Here is a 22,081-nt window from a genome sequence, read left to right as displayed (position 1 = left end):
GTTTGTGGAAGGCTGGAGAGGGATGGCACAAGACAAATGGTTTGGTCACTGTCTTTGGTCCATCCCCTCCAGGGTCCCTAGGGTTGGCCACTGTCGGCAGACAGGCTACTGGGCTAGAAGGACCTTTGGCCTGACCCAGTACAGCCATTGTAAGCTCAGGGTCGGGGTTCTCACTGGACCACCTTGATTTTCATGCAAACCTGCTCCTGGGTGGCCAGGCTGGCAGCTCTCCTGCCCTAGCCGGCCACTTTCCTGTGCCTAGTGCAAAGGTCGTGGATGAGGTCCATGCTGTCTGCACTGGACCAGGCGGGTGCCCGCCTCTTGTGGACCAGGGCAGGCTCCTGGGAGCGGCCAGCCTGGTCCTGGGAAGAGGGAGCCGCCAGCCTGGTCCTGGGAAAAGGGGGAGGGCTGGAGGGCATCGGGTGGCTGGCTCGAGCAGTGCCAGGTGGAGAGTCTGCTGGCTGGGTGCTGGCAGGCTTGCACCTGGCACGGGCACTGTAGCCAGACCGTGCCCCTTTGGGGGGTCCGGGGCCGGGAGGGGGGCAGTAGAGTTTCCCTGGTGTTGGCCAGAGTGGCCACCAGGGAAAGCTGGGCAGGGCTAGCCTCCCACTAGTTTGAATTAAGGGGCTACACACCCCTTAATTCGAACTAGTAAGTTCAAACTAGGCTTAGTCCTCATGGAATGAGGTTTACCTAGTTCGAACTAAGCGCTCCGCTAGTTTGAATTAAGTTTGAACTAGCTGAGCGCTAGTGTAGCGCCTATCAAAGTTAATTCGAACTAACGTCTGTTAGTTTGAATTAACTTTGCAGTGTAGACATACCCAGGGTGCCCTTTATCCTTCCTCTCCATGGGGCGGGGGACCCGGGACTCGTGCCTGCCACCCTGCCCTCCCCAGGCGAATGCCCTATCCTCCAGGCCACACCGGAACCCACCCCACCTCCTTACTCTCAGGGCGCCCTTCATCCTGCCTGCTCCTGGGGGACCAGGGGGGACATAACACATTTTGCAAGCAGTAAAAGCAGCAACCATCACCCCCCCATGTGTGTTGAGAGACAGAGAGAGAGATTTGCCTTGCCAAGCTCCTTTCATCCCCTTCTCTCTGTGTGGAGACAGGGTAGAGAAGTGGGTGCAGGAGGGACACCCTGACATCAGAGCCCCCCTCTCCTCCCACACCCTGCACAGCAAGCAGGAGGCTCTCAGGGGCAGCTCCAAGGCAGAGGGCAGGAGCAACATGATGGTAGATGGAGGGGCAACTGAAGCACCAGTAGTTGATAGCTTCCTGGCCAAATCAGTCAGGATCACCTGTCAGAGGCTTCAAGATCTTCTGGTCCATGACCACTACGCTAAGTACATCACACCCACGCGGTTTGCTCTCATTACCACACCAGCAGCTACTGCAGGGAGAAAGCAGCAAAAAGTTCCAGCAATCCACCACAGCAGCTAGGGTGACAGCCTGGCAGTTGCCCAGTCTTTTAGATTGTGGCAGGAATGATCCATTTTTTACAATATCTTCCCCTGATAATGAGCATGGATGTCAATGTGCCACTTTCAGATATACGTACAACTTTAGAACAAGTTACCTGAAACTAACGGTCTATATCCTCACCTTTAACTGTCCTCCAGCCCGGATATAGCTGTATGCAGAGAAATCTTTCTGAAGATGTAGAGAGCGTAGTATTTTATCAGGACCTCCCTGGAGAAGCTGCACAAATAGGATTTTACAAAACAAACATTCAAAAAAACCACCATCTTCATAGTTGGCGTCATTTATTGACACATTGAATATGCTTTGATCCTTCCTCCTTACGCATAGTGAGGCATGACCACAACTTTCCACATACATTACTAACAAGCAAACAGTCGTGGCACCTGACGTTAGTGGGCATCATGCAATGAATTTTCCAATTATAGGGAAAGGCTGTGTAAATGATGCAGTTGTGATATACACATTTCCATCATGACAGAGCCAAAAACACCTTTCATGTGGTTTCCTTTAAGGATATTAAAGCAACAACCCTGAAAACAAGTCAAAACGTCTCAACAGGGGCAATATCATACAGATGGTTTCAGGTTAGCATGCAGGAGAGAACATATGTAATTTCCGCAATGAAATATTGTCAAATTGCCACATGCTGGAAATAAAGTGCTGTATATACACTTGGCAAATATCAGCAACTGTGCTGAACAAAGTATGGCAAGTATGTTGATGATTTTCCTTATAAAGAGTTATGGTAAAGGGCATTTCCGTCCCAGAAGAGCCTACAGAGGCATGAGACTACCAAAAAAATAGTGAAGGCACAGAAATAAAAGGTAAGCTATAAACATACTCAGTGCCACAAAACTAGCGCCACCCAAATTACAGAAACCTCATGAAAAAGGAGGACATTAGCTGTACGGCAAATCAAGCACTAATCTAGAGCCCAGGGATAGTATTATATGCTCTGAAGGACTAATACATTTACAAATGAGTTAAAGAATAGGAAGAGGAGTGGGAATATTTCACCTTCCCATGGCCTCCTCTCCAAAATTAGGCAACTTCAGCCAACTGAAAAAAAGTTCAAGGTAGAAAATTGGCCCAGTGTGAGATAACAGAGCATCCGCTTACAAAACGCATGTAAGAGAATGCATTGGTTGCTTGCTTGTATGTCCTGTGAGAGGGGAATGAGTCAGCTAATTTCCATGTGTTCGCGTAGGCAAATACTAACCTGATAAAATGAGTGAAAACTTCGTTCTCCTGGCTGCTGCACTATCACTCGGGACTGGGGGGAAAGACAAAAAGACATATATTACACTGGTAGTGTGCTTCTTACCACAGACTGCCAATGCAAAAAACTATCATTCCCAAAATCCCTCTAGCACTTTTTACAAATGTGTATGATAAGTAATCTCTGTCCCATGGAGTGCACAGCCAAGACAATTAAACAGGCTGTTTTTAAATACGACACCCCCAGTGGTGACCATGGTAACTGTTTACATGCAAAGCTCACAAATTATTTTTAAATTAATATGATTTACCAGTTGGAAATTGGAAACAGAACCACGTGATCACCTGCAAGTCCTCCAGGCACCAGTTGGGGCACCCTTTGGCAAACTCTTCTTCTACAAACCAGAACAGGTAAAGCAGTTGCACCAAGCCACAGTTCAAGTGATGCTTATCTTTAATCCGAGACCAATACTGGTAGGAGCAAGATCACCACAGAATCTTTGTCCCAGACCAATGTAAGATGTAGGAGAATGCAATTAACTTCAGTAGTGACACAGAACCACTGTCAGCTACAAACTTTTGCTTTTACTTAATGATTAAAAGGCAGAAGCCACCCATAGCACATGGCAAAACTTTGACTGGAATAATGTAGTTTTGCTTAAATCCTTAACCAGCTGGTGAAGCATAGAATATTTTGCAGCAATAAAGTCTTAGTAATAAAGAGCCACCTCTTGCTATTAAACCTTTGCTGAGAAGTAGAGTGAAACAACTGGGGTTTTCCTTTGAGAATTACTACTATTATATTATGGGTTAGCAAAAAACTCAGTGAGAATTAGTGAGGTGACTGCTGTAAATATGATTTGTATGATCATGGAAGTTTAGGTGACTTAAAATCAGATCTCTCTATGCAGCTATGGAAAATCATTACCTGCTCTCGTCAGCCAATTGGGATAATATTAAACTGTCAAAATAATATGTTTTTAAAAAAGAAACCAGAATTAAGTAGAGTGCAAACAAACACTTTTTATAAAAAGCCTTTGGATTAAACGCCATTGCAGCTGTACACATGTTCCCTTAGTGTGTTGCTAGGGTCAACGCAATACATTTTAAAACTAAATACAAGAAAATGTTTCTTCTGGAACTAGGTTTAAAAGAAAGAGATAGAAATTTAAAAATGCTGCCAGATGCTGTCAAATCTGTACAGTCTAAAATGACACAAAAGACACTTTCCCTCAATCTCATAGAACATGTAACAAAAGTTAACAGACAATCATGTAAAACTATGGTATCAACTCAATGTAATATTTCTAAAACCACACCATCACTACTTGCAGACACACAGAAATCTTTATGATTTATGCTTCAGTGAGATTTCAGTGCAAGAATTTCAGTGAAAAGCAATTTTATACATGTTAAATTAATCTCAGATTTTACTCTGAGTACAAAACATTCCAAAACCTTTTTATTTATCTCTCAAATTCTATGATGGAATGAGCTCTGAAAACAATGGTTTTAAGGTGTCTGTGTGGCAACAAATGAGATGCAGAACTCTGACAGCTTCTTAACTTTAGCTATTATAACTTTATTCTGGGGGCAAAAATGCTTTACATTCTGTACCTAATGACTGGTAGATAGCTAATGCGACACCAATATTTTAAAAGGGTTCTAGAGGTGATCCTGGCAGTTACAGACCAGTAAGTCTAACATCAGTACCAGGCAAATTGGTCGAAACTATAGTAAAGAATAAAATCGTCAGACACATGGATGAACAGAATTTGATGGGGAAAGTCAACATGGATTCCATAAAGGGAAATCCTGCCTTCCTAACCTACTAGAGTTCTTTGAGGGTCAACAAACATGTGGACAAGGGGGTCCAGTGGATAGGATCAACTTAGATTGCCAGAAAGTACCCAGATAGGAACTACTTCAAGACAGACCCAAAAGAGAAAACAGAATTCCAATTGTCATCACCTCCAGTCCACAACTTAAACTCCTCCAACGCATTATCAACAATCTACAACCTATCCTGGAAAATGACCCCTCACTCTTACAGGCCTTGGAGGAAGGCCAATTCTCACTTACAGACAACCCCCTAACCATGAACAACTTCTTTCCAGTCACCACCCAACACATCTCCATCATCATCATCCAGGAATCCATCCATGCAATCAGGCCTAGTGCCAACACTGCCCACACATCTACACCAGCGATTTCATCACTGGAGCCAACCACATCAGCCACAAATCACAGGCTCATTTAACTGCACTTCCATTAATGTGTTCTATGCCATGACGTCCCAGCAATGCCCCTCTGCCATGTATAATAGACAAACTAGACAGTATCTACAGGAAAGAATTAACGGACACACATCAGATATCATAGAATCGTAGGGCTGGAAGAGACCTCAGGAGTCAGAGTCCAGCACCCTTCCCAAAGCAGGACCAACCCCAACTAAATCAACCCAGCCAGGTTTGGTCAAGCCAAGATTTAAAAACCTCTAGGGATGGAGATTCCACCTCCCTCCTAGGTAACCCATTTCAGTGCTTCACCACGCTCTTAGGTAAAGAGTTTTTCCCCCCCAATATCCAACCTAGACCCCTCCCCACCATAACTTGAGACCATTGCTCCTTGTTCTGCCACTACTGAGAACAGCCTCTCTCCATCCTCTTTGGAACCTCCCTTCCGGAAGTTGAACGCTGCTCTCAAATCCCCCCTCACTCTTCTCTTCTGCAGACTAAACAAACCCAAATCCCTCAGCCTCCCCTTGTAGGTCATACGCTCCAGCCCCCTAATCATTTTGGTTGCCCTCCACTGGACCCTCTCCAAGGCGTGCACATCCTTTCGGGAAGGAGAGGGGGAAGAGCTGGACACAATACCCCAGATGTGGCCTCACTAACGCCAAATAAAGGGGAATTATCACTTCTCTGGATCTGCTGGCAATGTCCCTCCTAATGCACCCCTAATATGCCATTAGCCTTCTTGGCTACAAGGGCACACTCAGATCCAGCTTCTCATCCACTGTAATTCCCAGGTCTTTTTCTACAGAACTGCTACCTAGCCAGTCGGTCCCCGGCCTGTAACCATGCTTTGGATTCTTCTATTCCAAGTGCAGGACTCTGCACTTGTCCTTGTTGAAACTCATCAGATTTCTTTTGACCCAATCTCCTAATCTGTCCAGCTCACTCTGGACCCTATCCCTGCCTCCAACAAATTTGCTGAGGGTGCAATCCATCCCCTCATCCAGGTAATTAATTAAGATGTTGAATAAAACCTGCCCCAGAACCGATTCTTGGGGCACTCTACTTGAAACCGACCGCCAACCTGACATCGAGCCATTGATCACTACCCGTTGGGTCCAACAATCTAGACAGCTTTCTATCCATCTTACCGTCCATTTATCCAATCCATACTTCCTTAAGTTGCCGGCAAGAATATTGTGGGAGACTGTATCAAATACTTTGCTAAAGTCAAAGCATATATCATCCACTGACCACATGAGCCAGTTACCTCATCATAGAAGCTAATCAGATTGGTCAAGCATGACTTGCCCTTGGTGACTCATAGACTCATAGACTTTAAGGTCAGAAGGGACCATTATGATCATCTAGTCTGACCCCCTGCACAGCGCAGGCCACAGAATCTCGCCCACCCCTCTCAGAATAATCCTCTCACCTATGTCTCAGATATTGAAGCCTTCAAATACTTTGAAGGCCCCAACATGTAGAGAGTCCTTCAGCTGTGATCTGTGCCCAATGCTACAGAGGAAGGCGAAAAACCTCCAGGGCCTCTGCCAATCTACCCTGGAGGAAAATTCCTTCCTGACCCCAAATATGGCGATCAGCTAAGCCCTGAGCATGTGGGTAAGACTCACCAGCCAGACACCCAGAAAGTTCCCTATAATGAATGGTCAATTAGTTACCAAGATCATGTTATTTCATCCAACCATCCCCTTATCATAGAATCATAGAACTGGAAGAGACCTCAGAAGGTCGTCAAGTCCAGCCCTCCGCTCTAGGCAGGACCAATCCCATCTAAATCAACCCGGCCAGGGTTTTGTCAAGCCGAGACTTAAACACCTCTAGGGATGGAGACTCCACTACTTCCCTAGGTAACCCATTCCAATGCTTCACTACCCTCCTAGTAAAATAGTTTTTCCTAATATCCAATCTGGACCTCTCCCACCACAACTTGAGACCATTGCTCCTTGTTCTGCCATCTGTCACTACTGAGAACAGCCTCTCTCCATCCTCTTTGGAACCTCCCTTCAGGAAGTTGAAGGCTGCTATCAAGTCCCCCCTTACTCTTCGCTTCTGCAGACTAAACAGACCCAAGTCCCTCAGCCTCTCCTCGTAGGTCATATGCTCCAGACCCCTAATCATTTTGGTTGCCCTCCGCTGGACCCTCTCCAATGCGTCCGCATCCTTTTTGTAGTGGGGGGCCCAGAACTGGACACAGTACTCCAGATGTGGCCTCACCAAAGCCGAATAAAGGGGAATAATGACATCTCTGGATCTGCTGGCAATGCTCCTCTTAATGCATCCTAATATGCCATTAGCCTTCTTGGCTACAAGGGCACACTGTTGACTCATATCTAGCTTCTCATCCACTGTAACCCTCAGGTCCTTTTCTGCAGAACTACTACTTAACTGGTTGGTCCCCAGCCTGTAACTATGCTTGGGATTCTTCCGTCCCAAGTGCAGGACTCTACACTTGTCTTTGTTGAATCTCATGAGATTTCTAGTGGCCCAATCCTCCAATTTGTCTAAGTCACTCTGGACCCTATCTCTGCCCTTAAGCGTATCTACCTCTCCCCCTAGCTTAGTGTCATCTGCAAACTTGCTGAGGGTGCAATCTATCCCCTCATCCAGGTCATTAATAAAGATATTGAACAAAACCGGTCCTAGAACCGAACCTTGGGGTACTCCACTAGAAACCGACCGCCATCCTGACATCGAGCCATTGATCACTACCCGCTGGGCCCGGCCTTCTAGCCAGCTTTCTATCCATCTTACCGTCCATTTATCCAATCCGCATTCCCTTAACTTGCTGGCAAGAATATTGTGGGAGACCGTATCAAAAGCCTTGCTAAAGTCAAGGTATATAACATCCACTGACTTTCCCATGTCCACTGAGCCAGTTACCTCATCATAGAAGCTAATCAGATTGGTCAAGCACGACTTGCCCTTTGTGAATCCATGCTGACTATTCCTGATCACTTTCCTCTCATTCAAGTGTCTCAAAATGGATTCCTTTAGGATCCCTTCCATGATTTTTCCAGGAACCGAGGTAAGACTGACCGGCCTATAGTTCCCTGGATCGTCCTTCTTCCCTTTTTTGAAGATGGGCACTACATTTGCCTTTTTTCAATCATCCGGGATTTCGCCCGATCTCCACGACTTTTCAAAGATAATGGCCAAAGGCTCCTCAATGACATTTGCCAACTCCTTCAGTACCCTCGGGTGCATTAAGTCCGGACCCATGGATTTGTGTACGTTTAGTTTTTCTAAATATTTCCTAACCTGTTCTTTACCCACCAAGGGCTGTCCATCTTCTTCCCATCTTGCGTCACTTAGCACAGAAGTCCAGGAGCCGACCTTGTCCGTGAATACAGAGGCAAAGAAAGCATTGAGTACTTCAGCTTTCCCCACATCCTCTGTCACTAGGTTACCTCCTTCATCCATTAGGGACTGCACACCCTCTCTGATCACCTTCTTGTTAACATGCCTGTAGAAACCTTTCTTGTTATCCTTTACACCCTTAGCTAGTCGCAACTCCATTTGCGCTTTCGCCTTCCTGATAACCCCCCGGCATTCTCGAACTATACATTTAAACTCCTCCCTAGTCATTTGTCCAAGTTTCCACTTTCTGTAAGCTTCCTTTTTGTGCTTAAGTACACCAAGGATTTCCCCTGTAAGCCAATCCGGTCTCCTACCAGGTTTGCCTCTCTTGCTACGCGTCGGGATGGTTTCTTTCTGTGCCTTCAATAAGGCTTCTTTAAAATACTGCCAGCTGTCCTGGACTCCTTTCCCCTTCATGTTAACATCCCAGGGGATTCTTTCCATCAGATCTCTGAGGGAGTCAAAATCTGCTTTTTTGAAGTCCAAGGTGTGTATTTTACTACTCTCTTTCCTTCCTTTGGTCAGGATCCTGAAATCTACCATCTCATGATCACTGCTTCCCAGGTTGTCACCCACCTCTACGTCCCCTATTAGTTCCTCCCTGTTTGTGAGGAGAAGGTCAAGCTGTGCACGGCCCCTGGTCGGATCCTTCAGCACTTGTACCAAGAAGTTATCCCCAACATTCTCCAAAAACTTCCAGGATTGCCTGTGTACTGCCATATTGGTTTCCCAACAGATGTCAGGGTGATTAAAGTCCCCCATGAGAACCAGGGCCTGCGATCTGGAAGCTTCGCTCAGTTGTCCGAAGAAAGCCTCATCTACCTCATCCACCTGGTTCGGTGGCCTGTAGCAGACACCAACCACAACATCACTGCTGTTTGCTCCTTTAAACCTGACCCATAGACTTTCAACAAGTTTTTCTCCCTCTTTATACTGGAGTTCAGAGCAATCATAGTGCTCTCTTACATATAGTGCAACTCCTCCTCCTTTTCTCCCCTGCCTATTCTTCCTGAACAATCTATACCCTTCCATGACAGCGCTCCAGTCATGCGAGTCATCCCACCAAGTCTCTGTTATCCCAATTAAATCATATTTCTTGGTCTGGGCCAGGGCCTCCAGTTCTTCCTGCTTGTTGCCCAGGCTTCTCGCATTAGTGTACAAACACTTCAGGTAACCAGTTGATTGCACTATCTTCTCCATTCGAAACTGGGGTCCTCCTTTCTCGCTCCTTGCTCTATGCATTTCTTCCCGGTATCTGACTTTCCCACTCCCCTCACGGTTTTGGTCACCGTCCCCCGACGAACCTAGTTTAAAGCCCTCCTCACTAGGTTCGCAAGCCTGCCCGCGAAGATGCTCCTTCCTCTCTTCGTTAGGTGGATCCCATCTCTTCCTAACAATCCTTCCGCCCGGAACAGAGTCCCATGGTCGAAGAAACCAAAGACTCCATGTTGACTATTCCTGATCATCAGGGCTCGCCGAACCGTGGTGAGCCCCGCTCGCCAGCCGCGCTGTCCGGCGATCTGCACGTGCGCAAATCGTTCTGCACATGCACAGATTGCCCAAACCCAGCTCTTCCAGGTTACAATCTACTCGCCATGGGCGAGTAGATGGTATAATTTGTCGAGCCCTGCTGATTATATTCCTCTCTTCCAAGTGCTTCAGAATGGATTCCTTGAAGATCCCCTCCATGATTTTTACGGGGACTGAGGTAAGGCTGACGGGTCTGTAGTTCCCTGGGTTGTCGTCCTTCCTTTTTTTAAAAAGATGGGCACTACATTTGCCTTTTTCCAATCATCTGGGATCTCTCTCGATCTCTCTGGGTTTACAAAGATAATGGCCAAAGGTTCTGCAATGACATTTGCCAACTCCCTCAGTACCCTCGGATGCATTAAATCTGGGCCCATGTATTTTTGTATGTCTAAGTTTTTCTAAATAGTTCTTAACTTGTTTTCTCCACCTCTGCCTGCCCACATCCTCTAGGGATGGAGATTCCACCTTGTGCACTAGTCTGGGAGCTGACCTTGTCTATGAAGACAGAGGCAAAAAAAAAAAAAAACATTGAGTAAGAGCCCCACACCCTCCCTGATCACCCTCTTATTGCTAACATGCCTGTAGAAACCTTTCATTATCCTTCACATCCCCTGCTAGCTGCAATTCCAATTGTGCTTTTGCCTTCATGATAACTCCCCTGCATTCTTGAGCAATATATTTATACTCCTCTCTAGTCATCTGCCCAAGTTTCCACTTCTTGTAAGCTTCCTTTTTGTGTTTAAGCTCACCAAGGATTTCTCCGGTAAGCCAATCTGGTCTCCTACCATATTTACTTTTCTTACTGTGCATCGGGATGGTTTCTTCTTGTGCCTTTAATAAGGTTTATTTAAAACACAGACAGCTCTCCTGGATTCCTTTCCCCTTCATGTTAGCATCCCAGAGGATCCTGCCCATCAGTTTTCTGAGGGAGTCAAAATCTGCTTTTCTGTAGCCCAAGGTGTGTATTTTGCTGCTCTCCTTTCTTCCTTTGGTCAGGATCCTGAAATCTACCATCTCATGATCGCTGCTTTCCAGGTTGCCACCCACAACCGATATCCGAAAAGGCAATACACAAAAACCTGTTGGAGAACACTTTAATCGTCTTGGACGCTCATTAACGGATCTCCAAGTCACTGTTTCGTTTCAGACCAATTCCGCAAGCCAAATACACAGAGAAGGGTTGGAATTTAATTTCCAACATGGTATGAATTGGCATGTCAGCTGGCTCACATATTATGTTCCACTTCTTAACTTAACCAGCCAACCAAGGAAGGTGCTAGTGGTTCTCATCAGCCTCTTGTAACTATTTAGTCTTTAAGGTGCTACTAGACTATTAGTTGTTTTTTAAGTTTTTCTTGTTATAGACTAACTCGGCTACCCCTTGAAGCTTTTGAACAAAGTTCTAAGTAAAAGTAAGTTGTCATGGGATAACAGGGATGGTCCTCTCATGGATTGGTAACTGGTTAAAAGACAGGAAACAACAAGTAGGAACGAACATTAAGTTTTCAGAATGGAGAGAGGTAACTAGAGGTATTATCCCAGGGTCCATACTGGGACCAATCCTATTCAACTTATTTATAAATGATCTGGGGAAAGGGGTTAACAGTGAGGTGGCAAAATTTGCAGATGGTACTAAACTGTTCAAGATAGTTAAGACCAAAGCAGACTGTGAAGAGCTTCAAAAATATCTCACAAAACTAAGTGATTGGGCAACAAAATGTTATGTTGTTAAATGTAAAGTAACAAATTGGAAAAAATAATCCCAACTGTACATATAATGTGATGGGGACTAATTTAGCTATAACTGCTCAAGAGACAGCTCTTGGAGTCATTGTGGCTAGCAATGTGCAGTGGCAGTCAAAAAAACCAAACAGAACGTTAGGAATAATTTTAAAAGGAATAGAGAATAAGACAGAAAACATCTTATTGCCTCAATATAAAACCATGGTATGCCCACATCTTGAATACCGTGTACAGATGTATCACCTCATCTAAAAACAATATTAGCATTGGGAAAGGTTCAGAAAAGGGCAACAACAATTAGGGGTTTGGAATGGCTCCCATATGAACAGAGATTATAAAGACTGGGACTTTTCACCTCAGAAGAGAGACTAAAGGGGACAGGATAGTGGTCTATAAAACCATGACTGGTGTGGAAAAAGTGAATAAGGAAAAGTTATTTACTTGTTCCCATAACATAAGAACTAGGAGTCACCAAATGAAATTAATAGGTAGCAAGTTTAAAACAAAAGGAAGTTTTTCTTCACTCAGCTCACAGTCAACCTGTGGAACTCCTTGCCAGAGGAGGTTGTGAAGACCAGGACTTTAACTGGGTTCAAAAGAGAACTAGATAAATTCATGGAGGTTAGGTCCACCAATACTTCTTAATGAGAATGGGTAGGAATGGTGCCTCTAGCCTCTGTTTGTTAGGGGCTGGAAATGAATGTGATGGGAGGATTCACTTGATTCCCTGTTCTGTTCATTCCCTCTGGGGCATCTGGCACTGCCAGCAGACAGGACACAGGGCTAGATGGACCTTTGGTCTGACCCAGTATAGCCGTTCAATATTTCATATAATCATCATGCTTGGGAAGAAAGCCTAGCTCTGTGCAGTCAAACTCAGCTTACCTTTTCTAGTAAGTAGTTATTGATATGCCCACCTATTGGGTCTCCTTTGAAATCAAAGTTGATATCCATGTATTTTCCAAATCTGCTGGAGTTGTCATTACGATTGGTTTTGGCATTGCCGAAGGCCTCCAATACACAGTTGGACTTCAACAAGATGTTTTTCACTCTAGGAGAAATAATCAGAAAAGGCAAGAGAACAGTACAAGTGTAGGTAGTGTGTTCCTAGATGTTAAGTGCAATCTTTTTGCAGACATAAATCATGCTAAATATGAGTCAACAGTGTGACACTGTTGCAAAAAAAGCCAACATGATTCTAGCATTCATTAACAGGTGTGTTGTGAGCAAGACATGAGAAGTCATTCTTTCACTCTACTCTGCACTGATGAGGCCTCAGTTGGAGTCTTGTGTCCAGTTCTGAGCACCGCATTTCAAGAAAGATGTGGAGAAATTGGAGAAGATCCAGAGAAGAGCAACAAGAATGAGTAAACATAACCTATGAAGGAAGACTGAAAGAATTGGGCTTGTTTAGTTTGGAAAAGAGAAGACAGAGAGGACATGATAGCGGTTCTCAAGTATCTAAAAGGGTGTCACAAGGAGGAGGGAGAAAATTTGTTCCTCCTGTCCTCTAAGGACAGAACAAGAAGCAATGGGCTTAAAGTGCAGCAAGGGAGGTTTAGGTTGGACATAGGAAAAAGTTCCTGCCTGTCAGGGTGGTTAAACACTGGAATAAATTGCCCAGAGATGGAGATTCCACAGAGTAGGTTAGATAAATGTCTATCAGGGATGGTCTAGACAGTACTGGATCCTGCCATGAGGGCAGGGGACTGGACTCGACCTCTCGAGATCCCTTCCAGTCCTAGTATTCTATGCCTTTGGGAGGGCATTAGTAGCAGCAAAGTTGTATTACATTCAAATGTGTGTCCTGATTGAGCCAGAAGGGAGTACAGGGATCATCTAGTCTGACTCCTGTATAAACTCTGGCCAGAAAACTTTTCCAAAATAATTTTCCAAAAGAAAGAGGGAGAATAGACCATGAGCCTCAGAAATTTTTTCCAATGGTTTAATAAACATTAATAGACATTCAAGTCTCAGTGTATCTAGCATCAGCTTCCAATCACTGGACCATGTTAGACCTCTCTGCTAGACTGGATAGCCAATTGTTAAATACTTGTTCCCTATGTAGATCCTGTAATCAACACTGTAATCAAGTTGCCTCAGACTTCTTCTTGTTAAGCTAGAATCAAATAGCTCAATCTATGTCTAAGGTATGTTTGCTAATCCTTCATCATTCTTGTGGCTCTTCTACGAACCCTCTCCAATTTTTCAACATCCTTGAATTACGGACACCAGAACTGGACACGGTATTCCTGCAGCAGTCACATCAGCACCAGCCAAAATAACTTCTCTACTCCTACTGAAGATTCCCATATTTATACACCTTAGGACTGTGTTCTCTGTTTTAGCCTCAGCATTACACCAGGATCTCATGTTCAGCAGATTATGCACCATTTACCGCAAATATTTTCCAGAGTCATTGCTTACCAGGATATATTCCCATCCTGCAAGTACGACCTACATTAGTTGATCCTAGATTTATAAGTTTACACTTAGCTGCATTCAAAATACATTTTAATGCATAAAAAAACTCATGTCATCAGAAGAATTGAAGTGTTGCCTGATGGGCATATTTAGAAGTGCATGAACATAAAATGCTGGACTAAAATTAAGAGTGTATTCTTTCTGTTCAACATCTTATTTGTCATGAACTGAATGTACATTTAGTTCCATGAAGTTTATCTGATACCTTAGCTAAAAACTTAATTTCAGGGCATTGTTTGCAAATGGAAAGTGCAAAGGCTTGAATTATATTATCTATTTTTCAAAATGTTCCTCAAGTCAAAACTACCTTCAAGAAACGATGAATGGACATGAAAACTTCACGCAATTATAAATGCAGAAATATACATCAGGAGTTACCAATATCATGGTATAAGAACATAGAGCTATTTTTTCACCCGTACATTTCTGTAAAGTCCTTACCTTTCCACCTCTGCTCTCTGACTGGGATTTGTGATGGCTGCTATATATTGCATAATGTATTTACTGGCCTCAGTTTTTCCAGCCCCACTTTCACCTGAGGACGCAAACAGCAAAGTACCATAAGCCAAGGAGAGATTAAAAAAAAACCAATCAAAACATTAATCATGTCATTCTGCTTCTCTACATTTTGAGATAGGAGGTGTCTGATACCAATGTAACCTTGCCTAATCAAGTTACTGTGCTAACTTTAAACTAATAATGAGAAAAGATTTCACAGGTTGGCAGAGGATCAAAGGGGATATTGTTAGAGGGAAAAGGTTGGCATGAAGCGGCTTCCTGGCAACAATGCTGTGAGCTGTAATACAAGAGACTACTGTTCAGCAGCTATCTTGGGTCTTTTGCTCCGCAGGCTGCTAGAGCATATGGATACCATGGAAACTACGTGCCAGGATCTGAATGGCAACAGTTCACTATATAAGCATCTCCCCCACTATTTACAGCCATGGCAAGCAATTAGCTTCAGCCATCAAAACAGAAGACAAACATCAAGCACAGTCATCTGGGTGGAAGAGAGAGTCCTTGAAGAAAAGACAGCAGGTTTCTTCCCAACCATTTCTTCAACCAGACTGAGTGTTACATGGAAGGAACTCATGCTCAAATTACCACCACACAATGCCATTGCTCCTGGAGGAATTCTATGGCACTATGCACAAGCAGAATTTATAGCTGCCTTTGCTTTCCAGCACAAAAATTAATTGGAGAGGTAAGCAAAGGGAAGCTTCAGGACTTGCTCCACAGCAGCATGGGCATGTGTTTTCAGGCATCCACAGCAGCTGGCAGAGGTGTAAGTCATTGCAGGCAGTAGGGACACACTAGCCAATGCCAGGATAGCACCCCACTTCACATCCATCCAAGCCCCTTGCATCTGGACCCGCACCCTTCCAAGCCTCAATCCCCCTTGCCAAGCCCCACTCCATCATACCCAGTCCTTCCTGCCAAGCCCCATGCAATCTTGCATCTGGATCCCAAACGAGCCCTATCCCCTAGCATCCACACCTCCACCTCTGGATCCAAATCATCCCCTGCTAAAACATGCACAGACAGTCCCCTCCCCCTCTGCAGAGCCCTAACTACCTTAACTGAACTTCCCTGCAGTGTCCCATTGCTCCTGCACATGGCGTTGTCCCAGAAAGCCCCTGTGCATCGAGAGAACACCTGCACCTGGGCCCGCCACTAAGCCCCTAATACTCAGAATGTCCCACACAGAACCCACTTGCTCCACATATGGATCCCCACACAGTGAGCCCCTCCAGGGCTGAGCCTGTCTGACCACACCTGGTGTGTTTGATGCAAAGGGGCCGATGTTTCTGGGGAAGGCCCAACGTTTATGCTGTGTCAAGGCCGGGTGTTGGCTTACCCCACTCCCAAGCAGTCAGTGGCCTGTGCTTCCCACTGCCATGTTGCAATCTCTACGTATATTTACTGACAAATACAATTTGCACAATTGTGAAACAGCATACAGAATGTTTTTGTGCACGCCAAGTTTACTTTTTGGAGCACAGTTCCCTCAGGAGCATAACATGTATGGATACTTAAATCAATCTACAAGTTCTTGAATTAGACAACTGTATTTGAATGATACAGATATATGTTAATTAAATGATGAACTGAGCAAAGTTCTCCGGTTAGCAAATGTATCAGTAGCCAAGCTGTTCTACATTCTTGCTTGCTTGAATTTCATAAGGAGGGTCAAATAATCCTCAGGTAGTGAGAACAGGCTTTTCCACCTTACCTGATATTACAATGCAGGTGTCTTTTGAGCGTCTCTTCATGGCCTTATAAGCAGCATCAGCAATTGCAAAGAGGTGAGGGGGCCTCTCATATAGCTCACGGCCTTTGTACTGATCAATCATGTCACGACCATAAATGTTCAAGTTTTTGTAAGGGTTCACAGAAACCACCACTTCCCCAATAAATGTGTAGATCCGTCCTCTCTCAAACCTATGCAGGGAAAGCCAGAGAGGAGAGGTTAGTCAAACGTAATCATTCAGAATTTGTACTCTGCATCCAAGTACTTTTTACTTTTTTGCAATATAATAAAAATACTGCTACAAAAAAGCTCTCTATTCAGCACACATGGCACATCCATGTGTCACTCTAGGTATTCAGGTAACGGGACTATGAATCAAGACCGATTTTGAATCAAATCTGCTTATAGAAATTACCGCCATTAATGTTTCACTTGAAAATGTTTGATAAAATTTTGCCTGATGAGGACGACTGCAAAACTGATTAAGTCTATAACAAGTGAAGCAATACCTTTTATTGGACTCACTTCTGTTGGTGAAAGGGACAAGCTTTTAAGCTTCACAGGTGACCTGAAGAAGAGCTCTGTAAAGCTGGATAGTTAGTGAAAGGGACTAATAAAAGTGGGTCCAACAAAAGATATTACTTCACCTACCTTATTTCCTATCCTGGGACCACCATGGTTACAGCAACAGTGCAAAGATAGTTTAGAATCACACATTACACCTTTGCTCTGCATATACCACCCCACCAGCCATTCCGCATTCTTTTGAGATATTTCTATTACAGCTTGAGCCCTACCAAGATGCTGAATATGCTGTACACATTATTTTACTTGTTTGGAGTAAATATTAAATCGTTTTTTGAATTCAGTAATACAAAGATGTATAAAAAACCACTGGTGTTTCTAATCCACCTGCCTAATTAAACCAGAGAAGTCTGCTATCAGATGTTAAGTTCTAAAGTCCTTAGGGGCAGAGGTGGACAACCCATTGCAGACGAAGAGCCACCATAGCAGTGGACACAGCAAAGTTGTTGAGGGAAGGGGAGAAGAAAAAACCCACCGCGCTGGGGGCAAAGAGGTGCTGGTACATCCATCCCAGGGCACGGCTTGCTTTTTTTTAAAAAACAATTTTTCACCAGGTCTTCGCAGCCCTGCCCTTCTTTTTTTGGGGGGGGGGGGGGTGGGGAGGAAGGGAAGGAGGGCTCAACAACTTTGCCTCGGCTCTTTACACTGTCTTCACTGCTATTGTGGCTCTCAAAAAAAAGCACTGGGAAGGGGTGAGAGGTGCAAGCTCTGGGAGGGAATTTGGGTGCAGGAGGAAGTAGAGAAGAGGCTGCTGATTCAGAGAATGGGGTTCCAGCCTGGAGAGTGTTGGGGTCAGGTGGAGCGTTGGGGTGCTGAGCAAGCTGCAGACTTGTGGCTGTGAGGGTGCAGGAGTTTGGGCTGGGGTGCATGAGGGGCTCAGGGTAGGGAGGCTGGGAGTATGATGGGCTCAGGACACAGATTTGCAGTGTGTGGATGGTGCAGGAGTGTTGTGGCAGAAGACTGGGGATGTGGGGGTGCAGGAGTTTGGGGATATGAGAGGCTCAGGACACAGGGTTCCAGTATATGACAGGCTCAGGTTTGGAGTCGGGGGGGGGGGGGTGCAGGAGTGTTATGATGCTGTGGCCAGATGAGGGCTTGTTGGCCAGGCTTCATTTTTAAATAAAATATTGTGTCAAACACAAAATGTTTCAGCCTTGTCTTTATTTATGAGAGGGGCAGGGAACCCACAGAAAAGTCAGTCGGGGCCACACAAGCGAGATGCAAAAATGTGGCCCCAACTGTGCTGGTGGGGGCAGAGGACAAGGTGCTGGGGCAGGGTGCTTGTGAGTGTTGGGTCAGGGTACTTGTGGAGGGGAGGGGGGTCTGGCCAGGAGAAGGGGACAGACAGCTGGGGCCAGTACCTGGGGATCCCGGGTCTCAGGAAGCATGCTAGCTGGTCTTCCCCTTCCCTCCCCCAGGTACCTCCCCCTGTTCGAACCCAATCCCCTTCCCCTTCCCCAGAGCCAGGCACACACACACACACCCCAACCCAATCCCCCTCCCCTTCCCCAGAGCCAGGCACACACACACCCCAACCCAATCCCCCTCCCCTTCCCCAGAGCCAGGCACACACACACCCCAACCCAATCCCCCTCCCTTTCCCCAGAGACAGGCCCCTAGCCCCCCTCTATATTAATATAAAAAATTATAAATACAATTCAAAACCCCTAAAAATCTATTCAGAATAAGACGCCTCGTTTTGAAAAAGTGGTTCTCTTAGCCAAATAGAACTCACGTGAATAGTTTCAGATCATTATTTAAGGAAATTTTAGGGGGGGTGTTTGTTTTGGAAAGAATGAAACTGCGGAAGTTAACCCATCTATTTACAAACTTAACTATATGGTCCTTGCTTGTGGTCCACTATGTAACAGTATCTAATTGGTGATACAACTCTGTAACATTAGGTGGCACCATAACACTTTTATAAAAAACAAAGCAAGAGATTTCAAGATTGCCCATGGAATAAGGAACAGTTCTGAAATCGCTTTCGAAATGCCTTGTTCACCACAATGGAGAACTCTGGTTCTTCCATTGCTTATTACAAAGAAGAATGATGAATGGAGTACAGTAGTAATTACAGTACACACTGCAGTCCCCGTGTGGAGGCTTGGTGAGCTTTGTGGCACACCTGTTAGAGCACGTGATTCAGCAGATCAGTTTCCAAAAAGATCGGCTTGCATCACCAAAAGTAGTTTTGGTCACACCAGGACAACTGAACTGCACATGGTCCTGATGAACATCCTGCTCATTAGAGAGCTGAAAATCCAAAGCAAAGTTTTGCAACTCATTACCATATTTTAATGTTTTTCCTAACCCAGCGGTCACCAACCAGTAGATGGGGATCTAGTGGCAGATCTTGGAGCCTCTGACAGGTGATCCTGACGGGTTTGGCCAAGAAGCTATCAAGTGCCAGCACTTCAACTGCCCCTCCCCCTACAGCTGCGCACCTCCTGCCCTTTGCCTTGGATCTGCCTCCCGCTTGCTGTGCAGGGCAGGGGCGGAAGGGGAGGGTGCTGATGTCAAGGTGCCCCCTCTCCCACTCTGTACCCTTTCCCCACAGAGCAGAGAGGGGGCACAACAGGACCTGGGATGGAGTGTGCAGGCTGCTTTTGGGAGTGGTGCAGGGCCAGGGCAGGGGTGAGCCTGCCTCAGCCCCACTGCGCCCCCACCCAGGAGCCCCCCGAGGTGAGCAGTGCTCGGAGTCCACATCCTGAACCCCCACCCCAGTCGTGAACCCCCTGGTTCATCCCAAACCCTGCCCTAGTCGGGACCACCCCTGCATTCAAACACCCTCCCCGAGCCTGCACCTAGAACTCCCTCCGGCCCCCCCAACAGCCTGCCCCAGGTTCAGTTCAGAGCCCCTCACACTCCAGATCCCTTAATCCAAGATCAGAGCCTGCACCCCAACCCGCTGCCCTTGCCTGGTGAAAGTGAGAAAGGATGGGGGAGGGAGGATGGAGAGAGCAGGGGTGGGGCCTTGGATAACAGGCACAAAGGAGGCGGGGCCAGGGTATTTGGGTGTGAGGTAGATCTTGGATTGCACTTAAATTCAAAAAGTGATCATGCTTTAAAAGGTTGGAGACCACTACCCTAACCTGTCCACAGCGGGCCCAGGCTTTTAAGCTGGCTCCCGAAGCAACGGCTCCTGCCTGCCACCCCATCGCTGCAGGAGACAGTGGTGGGGGGAGAGGCAGGTCTGCAGAGCTGGAACGCACAGGTCCCTGCGTGTATCAGCTTCTGCCTGCCCCTCTCACCCTCGATGCTGCTGCCTCTCTACCAGAGGCAGCAGCGTGGGGGGGGCGGGGGGGGGGAGAGAGGAATGCATGTAGTTGGCAGGATTAACTGATAATCCTAGGCTTACTGGTTGATCATGGAGTCTACACACTGACATCCCTACTTGGTACAGGCTGATGATAGCCAACCATCTACTGATCTGCTTCAGAAGCCTCCCTGTTTGTCAAAAATTTAAGGAAATCTGAGACACGCCTGCTGATAAAGCAATTTTCTACTTGTAAACGGTTAACATGGTAATACTTTGTCATACAACAGAGTCACACATTTGCTATTTCCCAGGCGATGCCAAGGCTGGAAGAGCTCCCAGGATTCTGGATCAATTATGTAGAGGAGGAAGAGGAAGAGGTTTTCCCTCTGAGGTATAACAAGGAAACATGTCTCACCATAACAAATTTGTCTCTAAGGGGCTCTGAATTTGTGGATCATGGGTGCTTCTGTCCAAAGTTTAGATTTTTAGTACCCTAGTGTGATGGGGCGAGGCAGCCCCGCACTGAGCCTGCAGGGCCCAGCCAGGGTTACCTGGCTGCAGAGGCCCCTTCTCCGCAGCCCTACCAAGCATGCCCGGGATGTAGCTCCACCATAAAAGCCTGGGGAAGAACTCAGTCTGGGGTGGCAGCCGGAGGAGAAGGACCGGTGAAGGGGGCTCCTGCACAGCGGTCAGAGACTCCAGAAGAGGCTGGTGGGGATGCAGGGGCAAGCTGGTGCACCCCAGAGACTGCCCGCCAAGGAGACACCAGCCCGGAGGCCGCGGCAAGCTGGACGAGTACATGGGAAGGAACCCCAGTGAACCAGGTAGGAAGTGGCCCAGGGCAGGAGCGGAAACCGCCTCTCCAGCCCCGAGAACCTCGGCGCATTTCGGCTCGATTGCCCCACCGAGGGAGTGACCCGCTATCCGGTCACTCACAGGGCCCTGGGCCAGGACCTGGTGGAGTAGGGTAGGCACAGGTCTCCCTACCTGGGGTGCATCATCGCTACAACCCTAAACTGTGTTTCGGACTAAGGCCGAAGGGCCTTGCCTTAAAGGGCCAGACAAACTGCGTTTTGGACTCAGGCGGGAGGGGCCCACCACACCTAGTTAAAATTCTACTAAGTACTGCACAGAGCTGTGCTGAGTTCATGGGCGGAGGGTATAATGGACGGGAGAAGGTATTGCCTTCCCAAACCGTCAGCCTGGCCCCACCCATACTCTGCCCGTGGAAGGCCTACTGCTCCGGGCCAGGAAAGCTGGGGCTGCGTGTCGCCTGACTTCCCACGTTCCAAGGCTGGGGCCACATGCCGCCCGCCTTCCCCATGGTCCAGGGCTGGGAAGACTGTTGCCGCACGCTGCCCCACCTCCCTGTGGGGCTGGGAACTTGGGTTTGCTCCCATGGGAGCAGGTCCTGGGCAGATGGGCTAGGCTGAGGACTTGCCTCCCTCTCCTCTTCTCCCCCCCCCAAGCCCAATCTTCATCCACTGCCCCGGCTCAGATGTTCCTAAATTCTGAGCTTTTCTCCCTCACCCTCCTTGTTGATAAAGCCTCTTTTCATCAGGCAGTGGAGGGCTGCCCTGCTGCAGGCCAAGAACAGCAATGGCTGTTTTCCTAGCTACATTTTGGCTATGATTCTTCTCGAGTAAGGAAAAATAAGAACTAATGAAAGTAAAAAATAGCCTGTAATGACTACAGTCCAAACTGGAAGGTTCAGCAAATATGAGATTCCCCATATCCACTGAACAAACTTAAAAAAAAAAAAAAAAACACAACAAATAGTCTTGAAGCACCTTAGAGATTAACAATGTAGACGGTATCATGAACTTTTGTGGGCACAAGCCTCTTCAGATGAATGGAATTAAGGTGCCCAGGAGACAAATAAATAGAGAAAGAAAGGGGATGG

General features: G+C 46.4%; 1 protein-coding gene across 3 annotated transcripts in view; it reads right to left on the bottom strand.

Annotated features, from left to right (window-relative positions):
- The window catches only part of MYO1D (myosin ID), a 301,918-nt gene that overhangs the window by 215,138 nt on the left and 64,699 nt on the right, over positions 1-22,081 (bottom strand). For all 3 annotated transcript variants that reach the window (XM_075911435.1, XM_075911436.1, XM_075911434.1), the window contains exons 2-6: positions 16,314-16,522; positions 14,522-14,615; positions 12,482-12,647; positions 2,707-2,760; positions 1,608-1,703 (exon numbers count right to left, since the gene is read on the bottom strand). In XM_075911435.1, the coding sequence (XP_075767550.1) occupies positions 1,608-1,703; positions 2,707-2,760; positions 12,482-12,647; positions 14,522-14,615; positions 16,314-16,522 (619 nt within the window). The remainder of the gene's footprint in view (positions 1-1,607; positions 1,704-2,706; positions 2,761-12,481; positions 12,648-14,521; positions 14,616-16,313; positions 16,523-22,081) is intronic.

The sequence above is a fragment of the Pelodiscus sinensis genome, chromosome 29, assembly GCF_049634645.1.
Source record: "Pelodiscus sinensis isolate JC-2024 chromosome 29, ASM4963464v1, whole genome shotgun sequence".
NCBI classification, from domain to species: domain Eukaryota; kingdom Metazoa; phylum Chordata; order Testudines; family Trionychidae; genus Pelodiscus; species Pelodiscus sinensis.
Note: the sequence above shows the minus strand (reverse complement) of the source record. Positions and strands in the feature narration are given on the sequence as shown.